This window comes from Mus caroli, unplaced genomic scaffold (genome assembly GCF_978045245.1).
Source record: "Mus caroli unplaced genomic scaffold, Mus_caroli_1 scaffold_2, whole genome shotgun sequence".
Lineage (NCBI taxonomy): Eukaryota > Metazoa > Chordata > Mammalia > Rodentia > Muridae > Mus > Mus caroli.
In genome coordinates this window covers 152,029,626-152,043,705 of record NW_028227257.1, presented here as the reverse complement: position 1 = coordinate 152,043,705, position 14,080 = coordinate 152,029,626, and the positions used below count along the sequence as shown (strand labels likewise).

The 14,080-nt window shown below is 49.8% G+C and overlaps 1 protein-coding gene across 1 annotated transcript in view; it reads left to right on the top strand.

The window, feature by feature from the left end:
* Ddx31 (DEAD-box helicase 31) overlaps positions 1-10,407 on the top strand; it is a 65,299-nt gene extending 54,892 nt beyond the window's left edge. The window contains exon 20 of the mRNA XM_021180170.2: positions 9,092-10,407. Within this exon, the coding sequence (XP_021035829.1) occupies positions 9,092-9,260 (169 nt within the window). The 3' untranslated portion in view covers positions 9,261-10,407. The remainder of the gene's footprint in view (positions 1-9,091) is intronic.
* Positions 10,408-14,080: the final 3,673 nt, after the last annotated feature.

Sequence of the window (14,080 nt, the reverse complement as noted above, 5' to 3'; positions counted from 1 at the left end):
GGATTGGCAGTCTCAGTTAACTGTTCTTCAATCATTTTATTTGACTTGTATCACTTCTCTCAATGCATCCTTGTCACAGTGTTGCTAGCTCCTCTTCTGGTCCTTCCTAGATGTGGCTGTGCTTGGTCAGGGAGAACAAGCTGAGGCCTGGCTTTACCTGGCCAGCGCAGCACAGCATAGCCAGGCATTTCCTTAATGTCTGAAAGCCACACAAGTCTTTCATGTCTCAAAATAGTAAACATCCTTAGGGAAATGGCGTGGCCATCAGTTACCTGAGACAGACTTGCCCCTCCCTCAGTCAGCACAAATGCCTCATCACTGGAGTTCACTGGCTTGGGGCACTTTCCATGTTAACAGCCTTGCTGTGCTGTGGCATTGTAAACAGCCAGTAAGTGCTCACCCTGTGTGACTGCTTCAGCTTTTGCTGTTGGTTCTGTTTGTTCCCCATTAGCTGTCTTAAGTCTATCGAAGTGTCACCCAGTGGGTAGGCTAAGTTGCTTGCATGTTGTGTGCACCTTTGGGCACACACAAAGAACTGCATCTCAGTTCTCTGGTCTCTTGAAGGAAGATGCTTGAGGTGCATGCTATCCATCACTGTGGAGACAAACCATCTGCTGAGTATGAAACACTGCTTCAGTGTCTTGTAAGAAACAAGCAGTTAGCCATTATGGCGATGGCCTTGTGACTTGTCTAGTCCTTTCTGCTGGCCTCCATTATCCAAGTATTCCTGGGACTAAGGACCAGAGTACGTATGGAAGTAGCTGCAACCTTGCAGCACTCGGGAACAACCTTGAAAGCAGAACCAGGTCCCCTGAAGATGAGCACTAAGAAGCTGCAGCTGCATCACCCTGTGAAGCAATATCCTCATCATTAGGAGCGGCTTGCCTGCCAAGTTTTACGTGGCATTTACAACCTCTCTAATATCACTTAATTAGCTGAAGGAAAACCTGGACTCTTGCCCATTATGAATTTTTTCTCAATTTCTTTGAGCCAGTTATTCTGCAAAAAAAACCAGATTGGCCACATGTGAGATGAGAGGCTGGGCACAGCCACTTGGAAGCCTGAGGCTTTCTCCGTGCATGTCTACTGCACCTGAGTTGGTGCTCTCCTGCTCCATCTCGCAGCCTTGGTCCCTTGGGCCTCCTTGACTCCATCTCTTCCCTCAACTTCTAAAACTCTGTGTTTATGAGTATCACGCTTGGCTGCTACTTCCTCTGAGGTCCTGGTCTCTTTCCATGCCTCCCATGGCCACTGCTGTGCAGACAGCTCCCACTCCCCTCTTAACCCATGAAGCCCTGACTTAGAGCCTTTGGTGACATCCTGCTGTCACTTTCAAGACCTGGGCCTGGCATGGGCTCTCCCCCTCACCTCTCAAACCTGCAAGAGTATACAGATGCCCTCACTTATTCTGACACAATGACACAGTCTATTCTATGTGTGGGGTTTGTCTGAAGTGCCCCAGCAGAAACTCCAGCAGACTTTTTGTTCACCATGTCTGCAACACACTCCTGGCACATAGTAGGTATAAAAGAAACACTTTGGATTAGATGGATGGAATCTTTATGGAACTGTAAGGGAGAAGGAGCTGTTCTTCTGTGAAGGGAGGTGAACTCAGATATTCAGTGAACTGTGAAGATGACCAAGCCTACTTGGAGCAACCATCTTCTTTCAAAGTTCTGTGTACCAGGTGGCAGCCCGAGAAAAGCAGGGCGAGACTACCCCCAAATTGCCGCTAGTCTCCTAGGAAGATCAGCTTAGCCCAGCTTCCTCTTGTCTCCTTGGCCCCCCGGGTGAGAGTGTGGAAGAGAGCAAGCAAGCTACCATCGTTGTTTTTATCCACTTGTCCAAGGCCAGAACTCGGTCTCATTTGAGCACCAGAGAGAGATAAGATGACTAGCAAGAGCTGTGGGGACACACAGATGTGAAGGAAAAAAAGAATCTACTAATGTCTGCTGGGAAGCACTGTGAAAAACCAAATGCCCAGGCCCCACCCCACGAACCACAGTTCTGTCACAGAGAGCAACATAGAGATGAAAACAGACATGACTTGGGGACTGAAAAGGGTGTCCTTAACAGTGTGGCGGGCAGGTGTCAGTAGGGTCTGTGCTACAGAACTAAGGCAGAAGAGCTATGCAAGGGGCCTTTGGTCAGGCAGAGGTGTAAACGTGTACATGCAGGCTGGGTGCTTGTCCATCAAGAAGATGGCTGAACGAGTGAGTGGGCTCTTCTGGACAGAGAACACTAACAACACAGGGCACTTGGGTCTGCCTGTCATAAGCTCACAGTATGTTCACAGGCCCATCCAAACAGACTGACCACGTGGGCCCTCCTCTCTCTGCAGCTCCCCTACTGTATACCCTGCTGCCTTAGACTCTGGGGTAATTACAGCTCTGCACACGCAACCTTTACATCTGCCCTCTTTGTTCCTATCACTGTTTTTTTCTATGTGACATTGTGCAATTACCAGATTTCTGCCTCCTTGTGGAACAAACACACCCTCACCCGCACCCAGCTAATGAGGCGATTAGGGGGAATTCACAGTGACCTTGAGCTTCCTCCACACCTGAGTCACCTGCAGACAGCAGGAGCCATAGGGTATGCTTTCTGTCACACAGTCACGCTGACAACAAAGAGCAGGAAGCCAGTCAGCCTCTCCTGGGAGATAGGAGATGGTGATGTTTGTTGCTAGAGTTACCCAAGCACTGGAATTGGAAGCTGTAGCTGGTCTCGAACACTGCTCATACCAAGATGAGGCAGCATGCAACAGGAAAGTGGCTCTCATTAAACATTGCCTGCTCTGGCTTACCTGGCTCCTGTCATTCGGAAAGCCAAGAGAGCATGATAGCCCTAGCTCTCCCTCTGCTGCCCACAGTTTACTTTTCTTCACCCTAAAAGCCCTCCCCCACTCCTGCTAAGCCACCTCTGCAGTAGGAGGGTACACAACCCACCCCACCCCACTCCTCAGTCTGTTCTCCAGAAACTGAGACCTTCCATTCTGATTGTGACCTGCATGAACTGTTTCCCTTTATTCTAGCCCTGAACTCCTATAAGTAGCAGTCCAAAAAATAAGATTAACTTGTTGACCCTCAAGAAGAGAGTGCCGGGCTGGTGAGATGGCTCAGTGGGTCAGAGCACCCGACTACTCTTCCGAAGGTCCGGAGTTCAAATCCCAGCAACCACATGGTGGCTCACAACCATCTGTAATGAGATCTGACGCCCTCTTCTGGAGTGCCTGAAGACAGCTACAGTGTACTTACATATAATAACTAGATAAATCTTTAAAAAAAAAAAAAAAAAAGGGTGCTGCACGATGTGGTGTAGTACACCTTTAATCCTAGCAGAGTCTGGTGGATTTCTATGAGTTCAAGTTAAGCCTGGTCTAAATAGTGAGTTCCAGGAGAGCCAAAGCTCTGCAGAGAAGTCCTGTTTCAAAAAGCCAGCCTGAGAGCCAGCCTTCCAGGTCACCAGTGTGCTGCATTCAGCATGTGAGATGTGAACCGCTTGACAGCAGTGGGGGCATCTCTCCTGAGGACTCGTGCTTTACATCTACGCCAGGCTGACTCTCTTGTGCTCCTTATCCTGGGAAGACCCATCCTCTGCTGCAGTGATGATTGTTTCTAGAGTCGTGCTTGAGCTAAGTAACCAGTGTGTAACCTATAAAGAGGGCTGAACTTTACTCCACGCCCCTTCTTCTTCCTTTACCCCCTCTGTGTGTGTCTGTGGCATAGGTTCTTTCCTCCCACTGTGCGTGGGTTCAGGGCAGCAGGCTTGCAAAGCAAGCACCTTTAGCCATCTTTCTAGTCCAAGAGGATTTTTTTTTAATGTGAGATCATTCTTTGTGTAACCAAAGAAATGGACTTAGAGCAAGAGACAGGGTGAGCTTTATGGCTCTGCTTGTTATGGCAACAGGCCTGTAAAGAAATACTCGTGAGTAAAGTCTGGCTCTGAAGTGGTGTCAGTTTCTGTGCGTGCAGAGGTAGGAAGGTACCATAGGTACCAAAGGTAGCCTGGTTCTGGAGCTGGCCCTTCCTGGATACTTGTAACCCCCTAGCACTTGGTGATCGCCTGTGTGTAAAGTGGGAATGGCAGCAGATCATCAGCCAGTGTAGCAGGAAACCATGAATGCCTGATGCCTGGCCAGCAGTGCAGTGCGAAGCCAAGAGTGCTCAGGAAAGGCTCTCTTCTCCTGTCCCCTCCCCCCCCCCCCCCCCGTTCCTCTTTTTGATCTACCATAGCCTGACCTTCGTCTCTTTAACGTTCTTATGATGCGTGGTGATTGCACACACGAGAGCTCCTTTCCCCTTACTTTCAAGGTAAGGGCCTCATATCTGTCCAGCTTGAAGGTCACCTTCTGAACCTGTCCTTTGGGTTCAGTAGAGCATTGTGCTGTCCTTTCTCTGTAATGTAAAAAATGTACTCAGGGTATCACCCAGGTCACAGACAGGAGGCCCAGAGGGCTGAGCCCTCGGATTGGGGCTCAAGGTTCTGCTCTTCAGCTGGTCAATCTTGGTATTTTCAGAATCTAACCATAGCAGTTTTAAATATGTTTGTTTTCCAGGGCTACCCACAACTCATCCACCTTAACCAGCATCCATGATAACCTTATGGAGAACTGGAGTGACACTGTAGTCTTCCGTGCTCCTGCTGCTTATCCTCCTGCTCAAGCCCTTTCCCTGCTTGCTGCTGAGTGTCTAAACTGGGGTCCAACCCCTGCCAGCACATTCTGTTCTTCTCCCCACTCCCCAATATTGCCACCTGACGCTCGAGGCCCATGCCTAAGGGCTGAGAATTCTCCTGAGAGTTTTGGTCTCCCGTGCTAAGAAAGCTCAGGGTTCCTGCCACTTGAGGACTCTGAGTCCCCTGACAGGGCCTCTCCACATGGTGCATGAGTTCCAGCTTCAGCAGGCTTTTGCCAGTTTCCACACCTCACATTCCCAATATTGGCCTGCTTCTAGCTAAGGACTCCCAAGTTCTGTTCCATTCTTCAGTAGCCTTGTTTTTTGACAGAATCTAAATGTTCAGGTGTCCTGTAGTTTAGAATCCATCCCTAAGGGATGTCAGGGCAGGAACCTAGAGTCAGGAAGTGACACAGAAACCATGGAGTAATCCTGACTTGCTTCTCATGGCTTAATCCTGATTTGCTTCTCATGGCTTGCTCAGCCTGCTTTTTCCTACCATGCAGGGCCACCTCCCTGAAGTAGCATTGCCCACAGTGGGTGGGCCCTCCACATCAGCCATTAATCAAGAAATACTCACACAGACTTGCTTACAGGCCAATCTGGTGGAGGTTTTTCTGAATTGTGTGAGATTCCCTCTTCCCAGGTAACTATAGCCTGCATTAAGTTGACAAAATGCTAACCAGCACATAATGCTTAGGACTGACTTCTGTCTTCAGTAGGGCCCATAACGACACAGAATCTAGCCTTGGTTGGATCCTGAGAATCAAAGATGAAATCTTCACTGGTTGGGTTGCCAGCCAACATCTCTGCCCATACAACTGAAAGCTGGGCCTGGCTATGCTGCCATTCGTTCCCACCAGTGACTTTAACAAGGTGGAGGCAAGCTGATCCATCCTCCCACGCCGGCTGCTGCTTCACCTGAGTTTCACGTTGTTCTAGGGGAAGGTGCTCCTTTCTCTTGCTTTCTGTCATCTAAAGCCAACAGAACCCTGATGACAGTCTACCATTTCCTCCTCAGTTTACCCAGGCACAGTGGAGGAGCAGTAGTCAGCCTGAGGTCACCAGAGGTCACTGCTGCCTTCTGATTGTATACATAGACTTAGAGTATTCCAGATTAGAAAGCAGGAAAGATTAGAAAGGAAGAATTGGTCCCTGGGCATCTTAATTACAGGGCTTGAGAAGGCTTGAGAAATCAAATAACTGAGGACAAAAAGCAGTGACATTTTCAAAAGTAGAAAATCAAAATACTTTGAGGTTTTTGGCATAGGACAAATTACACCTATTTGCTGTAAACAGGATATATTGGTTTTTTCCCCCTCATTATTAAAAGAGAGCATGCCCATTTTATAAACTGAAAGCTAGAAGTTACAAAGAAATTTACAGTGCAAGGTTAACTTGGACTTACTGTTTAGTGTTATGGGTGACTCTCGGAAGGATGAAAGCAAGGTGGGGCTCAAGCAGCAGTCATCAAGGAGAAGGAGTGCTTGAGTGGCCACACGCACTGGCGCACACCTTTAATCCCAGCTCGAGGCAGGCAGAGGCAGGCAGGCCTCTGTCACACAAAGAAAAACCTGTCTCAAGAAAACAAAACAAAATTCTAAAAGACTTTGCTGTGCCATGACCCTAAAGCTATTTTTTAAAACAATAACAAGAAGAAATAGTGATTTAAAATGGATATTTTCCTGTCATGAACTGGGTATGGTGGCAAGTGCCTTTGATCCCAGCACTGGGGAGGTGAGGCAGGTGGATCTCTGATCTGAATTCAGGCGAGCCTGGTCTACAGAGTGAATTCCAGGACAGCCAAGGCTACCCAGAGAAACCCTGTCTTGAAAAAGACATGAATGAATGAATGAATGAATGAATATAATAAATTATGTCCTGTAAAAGAATTCTGTGACCAACCTCCTGGGTTAAATTACTTTTTGCCTAGGCAACTGCCTGTTGAGTTTGCAGATAAAGTTGAGAGGGGACTGTGCAGTGTTTTCTTCTGGGATCTTGGTGGCAGTGGGGATGATTGCTAGTTAGGCTGACTGCCTTCCTGGCACCTGTCTGTCCTGAGTAATCCAGCTTGGAGAACAGGGTTTTCAGCCTTCACTGGGAGAGAGTTCCCTGCAGTTAGATAAACTCATCTGTTGCTTGGTAACCACAAGGCTTCCACAGTGGATGCTCAGGAAGCCTGAGTCAGAAGTCCAGCCAGGTATTTGAAGGGCTAGAAAGTTGGCAGGATTCTTAGACAACGGCAGCTTGTCAGAAGGCATGAATGCCGGGTGCATGCTTGGGTTTAGAGGGGTTCACCTCCCCATCTGTACTGCACCCTCTCAGCAGCTCTGGGCCTAAGAACAAAGGAGAGCTGGTGGTGGGAGAAGTGCATCCTGTTGGCAGGGCTTTTGTGACAGCAGCGAGGCCCTGTAGGGTTGCCCACCTAATAGCAGCCTGAGTTGGAATGTATGGGTACCTACTTGTTTGCTGCATGAGTGGGCCGCTGGGTCTGTTTGAGATGCTAGGAAGTGTGTGACAGTGATTCATGAAGGTGAGCAGGACGACCTGTGCCTGCTAAACGTACCATGCACTGCCCTGAGCCACCCCAGCCCAGACACGCTTCCTAGAGTCTCTCTCTGGCAGTATGGCCCAGACCTTACCCAGCTCTGCCCCACCCAGCTCTCTGCCTGGGCACCCTGGAAGGGGCCCCATGGGGTGTGTTGTCACTGGCAGCTGAAGGCATGGGTATGATGCTCTGAGCTACTTCCCACAGGCTGCACTTGCTCTGTAGCAGTTCATGGATCAGTCACCAGGTAAGAGTTTGTCTACTGCTGTCCACAGTGATGGCAGAAGAAGCTTGGGAGAGTATTTTGAGTGAAATTTTGCATATCTTGAAATTCACTCAGGTTGTTAAATTTAAAATTATACACATTGTGAGTACCTACTTCAAACAAAAGGGAAGAAAAGGCATTCCTTCCTGTCAGAACCTTTCGTTCTGTCATGTAACCTGACTAAAAATAAACTACAAGTACAGGAACCTGCAGCCTTTACTAATGGAGCAATGCTCCCAACAACCACCTGGTCTAGCTCTCCATGCACTTCTGGGCTGGAAGCTCAGACAGCGGCCTTAAAGGACTTGCACTCCGTATGAGTGAAGGCCAGGGTCAGCGTTGCTGCTTACTAGAAAGTGGGAGCACAATATGAGATGAGCACCCTATGAGATGAGGATAGCATGGATGCAGGGATATGTGGTGCTGGTGGTCTTGAGCCTTGCCTCAGCACATTTACTGAATAAATAAAGTTCTAAATATCATTGCTAACACACCCTTTCCTCAAATCTTTTTCCTGGCAAAGACTGACTTTCTCTGTTGCAAGAGAAAACAGTTTATTATAACTGCAGCCTTGTACTCTGGACAAGATTATAAATGGCTTCACCTTTATTATAATGAGATTCTTCAGCCTTTCTAGTCAGGCTAATAGCTCAATGCTGGCTGTGTCTAATTCTTGGACTTTAAAGGACTCTTTAGTTTGAGTACAGCCTCTGACTACCACAGCCCAGAACATGTTGTAAGTCAGAGAGCCGCCAGCCAGCGGTCTTTCCTGAGCTCCTTCCACTGAGTTTCCCTGGGTTGGTGTCGTGTTAGTGCTGAAGGACTTTGCAGAGGGCCAGCGTGGACTTAACTCATGCTTGCTGCTGAGTTTTATTCTTCTGCTTGCATTCTCCCTTCTCCGTGTGTGATTGAATTTCTACAAACTCTGTCTTCTGATCGAGTGGTAGGACTGCTGTCTTTCCTGAAGTGCGTCTGTACAGAACCTGGTGGCGGGCTTTGACTCTTGTGGGTCAGGACAGGGATGATCTCCTCCCAGCCTGTGTCTGTGCAGTGGTTGTGCTCAGATGCCCTTGGGCTTGGGTTTGATGGGGTCAGGGTCTCTTCTGCACTCTAGTGAGTGTTGGAGCATCTGCATAGATACCCAACTTGGAAGCTGGCCTAACAGGGCACTGAGTCTATAGTCTGCCCTCAAGGGTTCATCCCCGAGGCCTGCACATGGAAGCTTTGCATAAAGCTAAACTGCTTTGTACTATCAGGTTTCTGTGGGCTTTCCCATCCATGGGCAAACTGCTGTCTCATACACATTCATTTGCCGTCAGAATGTGAGAGTGTAGATTTCTTCTTTTTCCCCCATGAAAACAACTCAGAACAAAGCCTCACTTTTAAAAATGCCATGATATTTTGCCACCATTATGAAAATCTGTCAGTACCGTATCTAATCTTCTGGTGCATGGAATATCAAAACAAGTGCGAGTGAAGAGGCTGCTCTTCTGCTAACACAAAAATGTCAGCTTGCTGGTCTCACAGCCAGATGCTTTCAGCCTCTTTCCAAATGGGAAAGAAAACACTAAAGTTTTTCCCTCTGCTGTTACTGTTCCTCAGGCCTCACCCTCGGAGGAAGACCCAGAGGAAGCAACACCTTGTGCCTGCTGAAGTCCTGCACTCAGAACACTCAAGTGGACTGGAGGGTGGTGGTACGAAGGGCAGAAAGCAAGGCAAACAGCAGGGCCTTCAGGTGGCACCCAGCAAGCCGGGGCCATGGAGAGAATGAAGCTGCTTCTACATCCAGAAGGCTCACCACCGGCCAGCAAGCTTCTTTTGGTTTTTTTTTTTTTTTTTTTTAGTTTCTACAGGACCGGGTCAGGGTGGATCCAACATGACCTCGAGGCTTTAGACTGATGTCCTGTTCTTATCATCAAAGCTTCTGAAAAATAACTGGCACCTCTCCCTGAATACAGACTCTCAAGAGGGCAGATCCTCGCCTGTTGGAGGAGGAGCCCCGAATGAAACAAAGTAGGCAGGGGCTGGCTGGTGCTAGACAGTCACCCACCTTTGGCCAAGCTTCTTGTGAGATTGCTCATGGACAGCAAGCATTCTGTGTGTCAGCCTGGATGAGTGGAGCTCCTGGCAAGCTTGCCAGATTAAGCAGCCACACGTGTATTGCATGAGTATTGTAGGATCAAAGATGTTAAAAACTGGAATTGAACTTTGTACAGAGGGGTAAAGTATTTGTTGAATAGTTATTTTCTTGGTCCATGTGTTCTGTTAGAGAGACCCAAGGGCTTTTACCTTGGGTTAAAACCTGGCTGGGTTGGAAGATACTTCCTTCTTCCTTAAGCACAGCATAGCACCATGTGCGTTGCCTCTCCTTTTCTATCCACAGATTACGCCTTCTCTGGGCTAATTGATTTACTTGTGCCTTTATATTATTTGCCGTTGAAGTCAAAAGGCCTTTTGCCTTTTGGCTCTTCAGGAGCTGAGTGAGGTCTTTGTGTGTGACCTAGACCCAGAACCCACACACCATTGTGTTTCCAAGAGGTTTGAAAGAGGACCCCTGGAGCGTATCGATTTCTCAATAAATGTAAGACTTGGACACTACAGAGGACTCAGCAGAGAAAGGGTGCTCAGCATGCGCTATTAAGTCACCACTGTGTCTGCCTTCCTCGGGGTTACTGTGTGCCCAGCCCACCCACGTCTTCTGAAGCCAGCCCCAGGGCAAGTGCTGTAGTGCCACTTTGCTCCTCCTGAGAGCTAGCAGGGTGGACCCTTGGCAGGGAGGAAGGTCGGTGAACACCCACACTAGGAAATAAAACGCTGTGGAAGGGGAAGCATGGCCTTGCCAGGGTTAGAGTCACAGAATCAGGAAAGCCTGTGGTGAGATCATCGGGATAATTTGAAGCTGCAGCAGGTGTCTGACTGACCAGACAAATCAACCACCTTTCTTTGGATTTATAGTGACTCACATGCCTTTGATAGGAAGTGAGGGATCCAACCAGCTGGGAGGAAGCAGGGTGAGTGCCTGGAATCAGGGATGGCCTCCCAGCAACAACAAGTCTCCTTAACCGCTCCACTGCAGGGCTGTGAAAGTGCGCTGGGACATTGATGCGGTGCCAGTGACCTCACCCTAAGGTTGAAATTTACGCATGGAGTTTTCTAATTTAGCAAGGGTGTCTTGTCAGATGTTGGATGGACCTGCTGCTTAGTTAACGCCATACCCAGTCAGTAAGGTGATGGAGATGAAGGGTTGATGTTCTCTAAGTTTAAACAACCTTAAAATGAATATCTCATGGATCTTGATAGGCTGTACATTCCAGGTATCAACTGGACAAAGTGTGTTAGCCCATTCCAGTATGCATAGTCTGAGACTGAGAGAGTGTGTGTGTGGGTGGGTGTGTGTTTTGCCTGTGATTGTGTCCCTGGGGGTGTCAGATCCTGTGGAACTGAAGTTACAGACAGTTGTGAGCTGCCATGGGATTGCTGGAATTTGAATCTGGATCCTCTGGAAGAGCAAACAGTGCTGAGCCATTTCTCCAGCCCTTTGTATGTGTTTTTAATCATACCTTTTTCTAAAGTCCCAGACTTAGTGTTATCTCTGACATTAGCCTGGTTGCCATATCTAAGTCTTGGAAGATTCAGACAGCAAAGGGAGTGCTGACTATAGAGAGCTTGTGTGGGGCCCTAAGCCTTCTCCATTTGAGCCCAGCTGCTGTCCTTCTTGTGAAGAGCGACCACTGGAGGGCAGAAAGCCCTTGTCGAGCAGCTGTCTTCAGTGGGACACTGTGGATGTCCCACTCCCACAGAAGCCAGGGCCAAACATAGCCCAGCCGAGGACATTCATGGTAGCCCAAAGGACTGCTGATTCTCTCCTCCTGGCACCTCTCAGAGCAGCTGGTTAGGCCCAAGCTTCACACAGCCAGCAGAGGCCTTTAAACCACAGCCACCCCTCCCAGAGATGGGACCTTCAGGCCTTTCCAGTGACAAGCTTTCAGGATTGAAAAATGCCTTTCCAATTTGCCTACATGACCATCAAACTGCCTCAGTCTGCTAGACCATAGGAAAATATAGAGCCAAGTTGTTGGTAATGCCCCCCCCCCCCATCAAGATAAAAAAAGCAGCCGGGATGCCATAAGTTTACAGCTGAGGAGCAGCTGAAAGTGCTAACCTCATAAACTTTGTTGCCCCTGCCCTTTGAAGTCTAGATTTAGAAGGGAGAGTTTACTTCAGGACCTGCCTTGTTGTTTGGTCCACTGGCGGTCTCACGGTCTTTCCCCCCACCCCACCCCACCCCCATTTTAAATGAGAGCACCCAGCCCTTGGGTTAGGAACAGAGAAACCAATTTAGCCTTCTAAATGGATGGGAAGCACAAGGCCACCTCACTGCAGAGGTGGTGGAGTTATTATTACAGGTGGGATGTGCAGGACAATTTAAAATATTGTAATTATAAACTTGTAGGGAAGCCTTGTTCTTCATTAATGTAAGATATGAAATCGCCTCTGCGGTACAAGGACAATTACATAGTCAGAATGTGTCTGCGGTTTACTCTGCACTGTGTAAATGTGAGGGTGGCTGCTCCAGCCTGCCTCCTCCACTCTCACAAAATGAAAAGCACACCACCGCAAGTTGTCCTTTGATAGATTTTTAATATGATTTTAAAGAGTTTTGTTTGGTCTCATTCTTATTCAATGAGATTAATTTAAAGCACTTATCCCCTGGGTTTAAGTCAATCCGTGTAGGATTTGGGCAGGGTTTGTTGCTTGGGGGGTTTTGTTTGCAGGAGGCTATGAGAGACTCCTTTCCCACTTCATTAACCCTGAGTTGGGGACAGTCCCCCTCACACCCCACCACAGCCAGATCGAGGGATTTACCAGCCCGCATTCACATGCAAAAGAACTTGAAAGCCGAGGGGCTCCTTGACTTAATTAGCTGCTGTGCATTTTGCAAAATTAGAATAATAGCCCCACCATCCCAGAAAATAAAAGCCTGGGTGCGAGGATGCTAGGGGGTGGGGGAGGAAACAGTAGCCAAAATGGTTGAGGGCGGGGGCGGGGGGTCTTTCTGAACACGCCCCCTCCCTCCACTGCCTTGTTCTCTCAGGTTAGGCCAGAAAAGCTGGGAAAGGTGCTTGGCTTGCAAGTATCCAAACTCCCTAGCATTTCTTCCATCTGCAGGTCAGTGTGCTGCAGGTGGTGTGGGGGAGGGGAGCACCTGCGCCCAGGTCCCGGGAGACGGACCAGTGTCAGGAGATGACCTTGGCCCTTTGAACGTGATCTGGAGTCTGACTCCCCAGAAATCCTGAAAGCCAGAGGCGGGTGGTTGATCTGCCCCCTCCCCTGCTCCTATTTCTCCCAGGACCGGAACAAGGGGAGGATGGAGAGAGAGCAAAGGGTTGCCGAACGTGGCGTCGCAAAGGCCCATGGGGTCCTACCAGGCATTAGAGACTAGGAGCTGCGGGTAGCCAGAGCGGGGGGGGGGGGGGGGGGGCGCCAGGCGGAGGAGGGTGGGGCAACGGGGAGCAGCCTCGGAGTCCATCTGTCTGCCCCGCGCCCGCAGGGCCGGGCACCAGCTGCCGGCGCCCTGGCCTGAGCCAGATGAGTCGGCTCAGTGAGTGCTTCGCGACCTGCCACGCAGCAGAGGGAGGCCGAGCGTTGGCCTCGCCCATGACCCCCTAAGACCGTGTGGAAACGGGACAAATCAGATGAGAAGGCTAAGAGCCTCGGGGTGGAAACGGGGAGACCTCTGGGAGTCCAGCCGGAGTCTCCTAAGCATGACTACAACACCCAGGAACTGGGGACCGGGACAAGAGGGAGACGAATTCTCTCTCTTGCAAGTGAAAGGATCTGTAGTTCCAGAGGTGCCAAAGTTATTTATGGAGGAAGGAGTGGGGAGGGCCTGAGCGGGAGCCAACGGACGGTAGCGCGGACAGGCGCCTAAGTCATTTGTAAGAAGTTTATTTCCACATTTAAAAAAAGAGAACCCAAGAGGTCTGGCTGCCCTGGGACCTGGGTGGAGGGAGCGGGACTGGGGGCCAGGATGTGTGGGCAAGCCCTCTTGGCCCCTTCCTGCCCACCCGGGATGGGGAGGGCACAGGCCACAGACTCACTGATTCACGGACACGGTCACGGGCTCATGGGTCACGAATAAATAACTTCATATACACTTTGCACACTGTATGTACAGCTCCGCTGCTAGCCCGGGGCTCAGGGAGAATAAAGGAAATGGGAGGGAAGCTCCGTATAGCGCTCCCACTCTGTCCCGCAGAGGTGCAAGAAGGGTGGGACCCAGGCCTGGGACACCGGCGTCCCCTACCTGCTGCTGAGGGGACAGGGGGCACCTGGGGAAGTCCGCAAGGATCCGGGGCTTGGTGAGAGGTGGGCAAGGACGCATATGTACATCCGGCGAGTGTAAGTGGCTCCTGGATGGAGCAGCCAAGAGAGAGGACGTAGGGGAGGGGTAGCCTCAGTGAGTTTCTCCCACAAGGGGACACTGGGCTGCGGAGGGGAGTCCAGTAGCCCTGCCCCGGGGCGAAGGGAGGGACCCACGCCCAGCCTGAGCTGGGGGTCCCAGAGCATGGTTTGGAGCAAGCGGGAGCT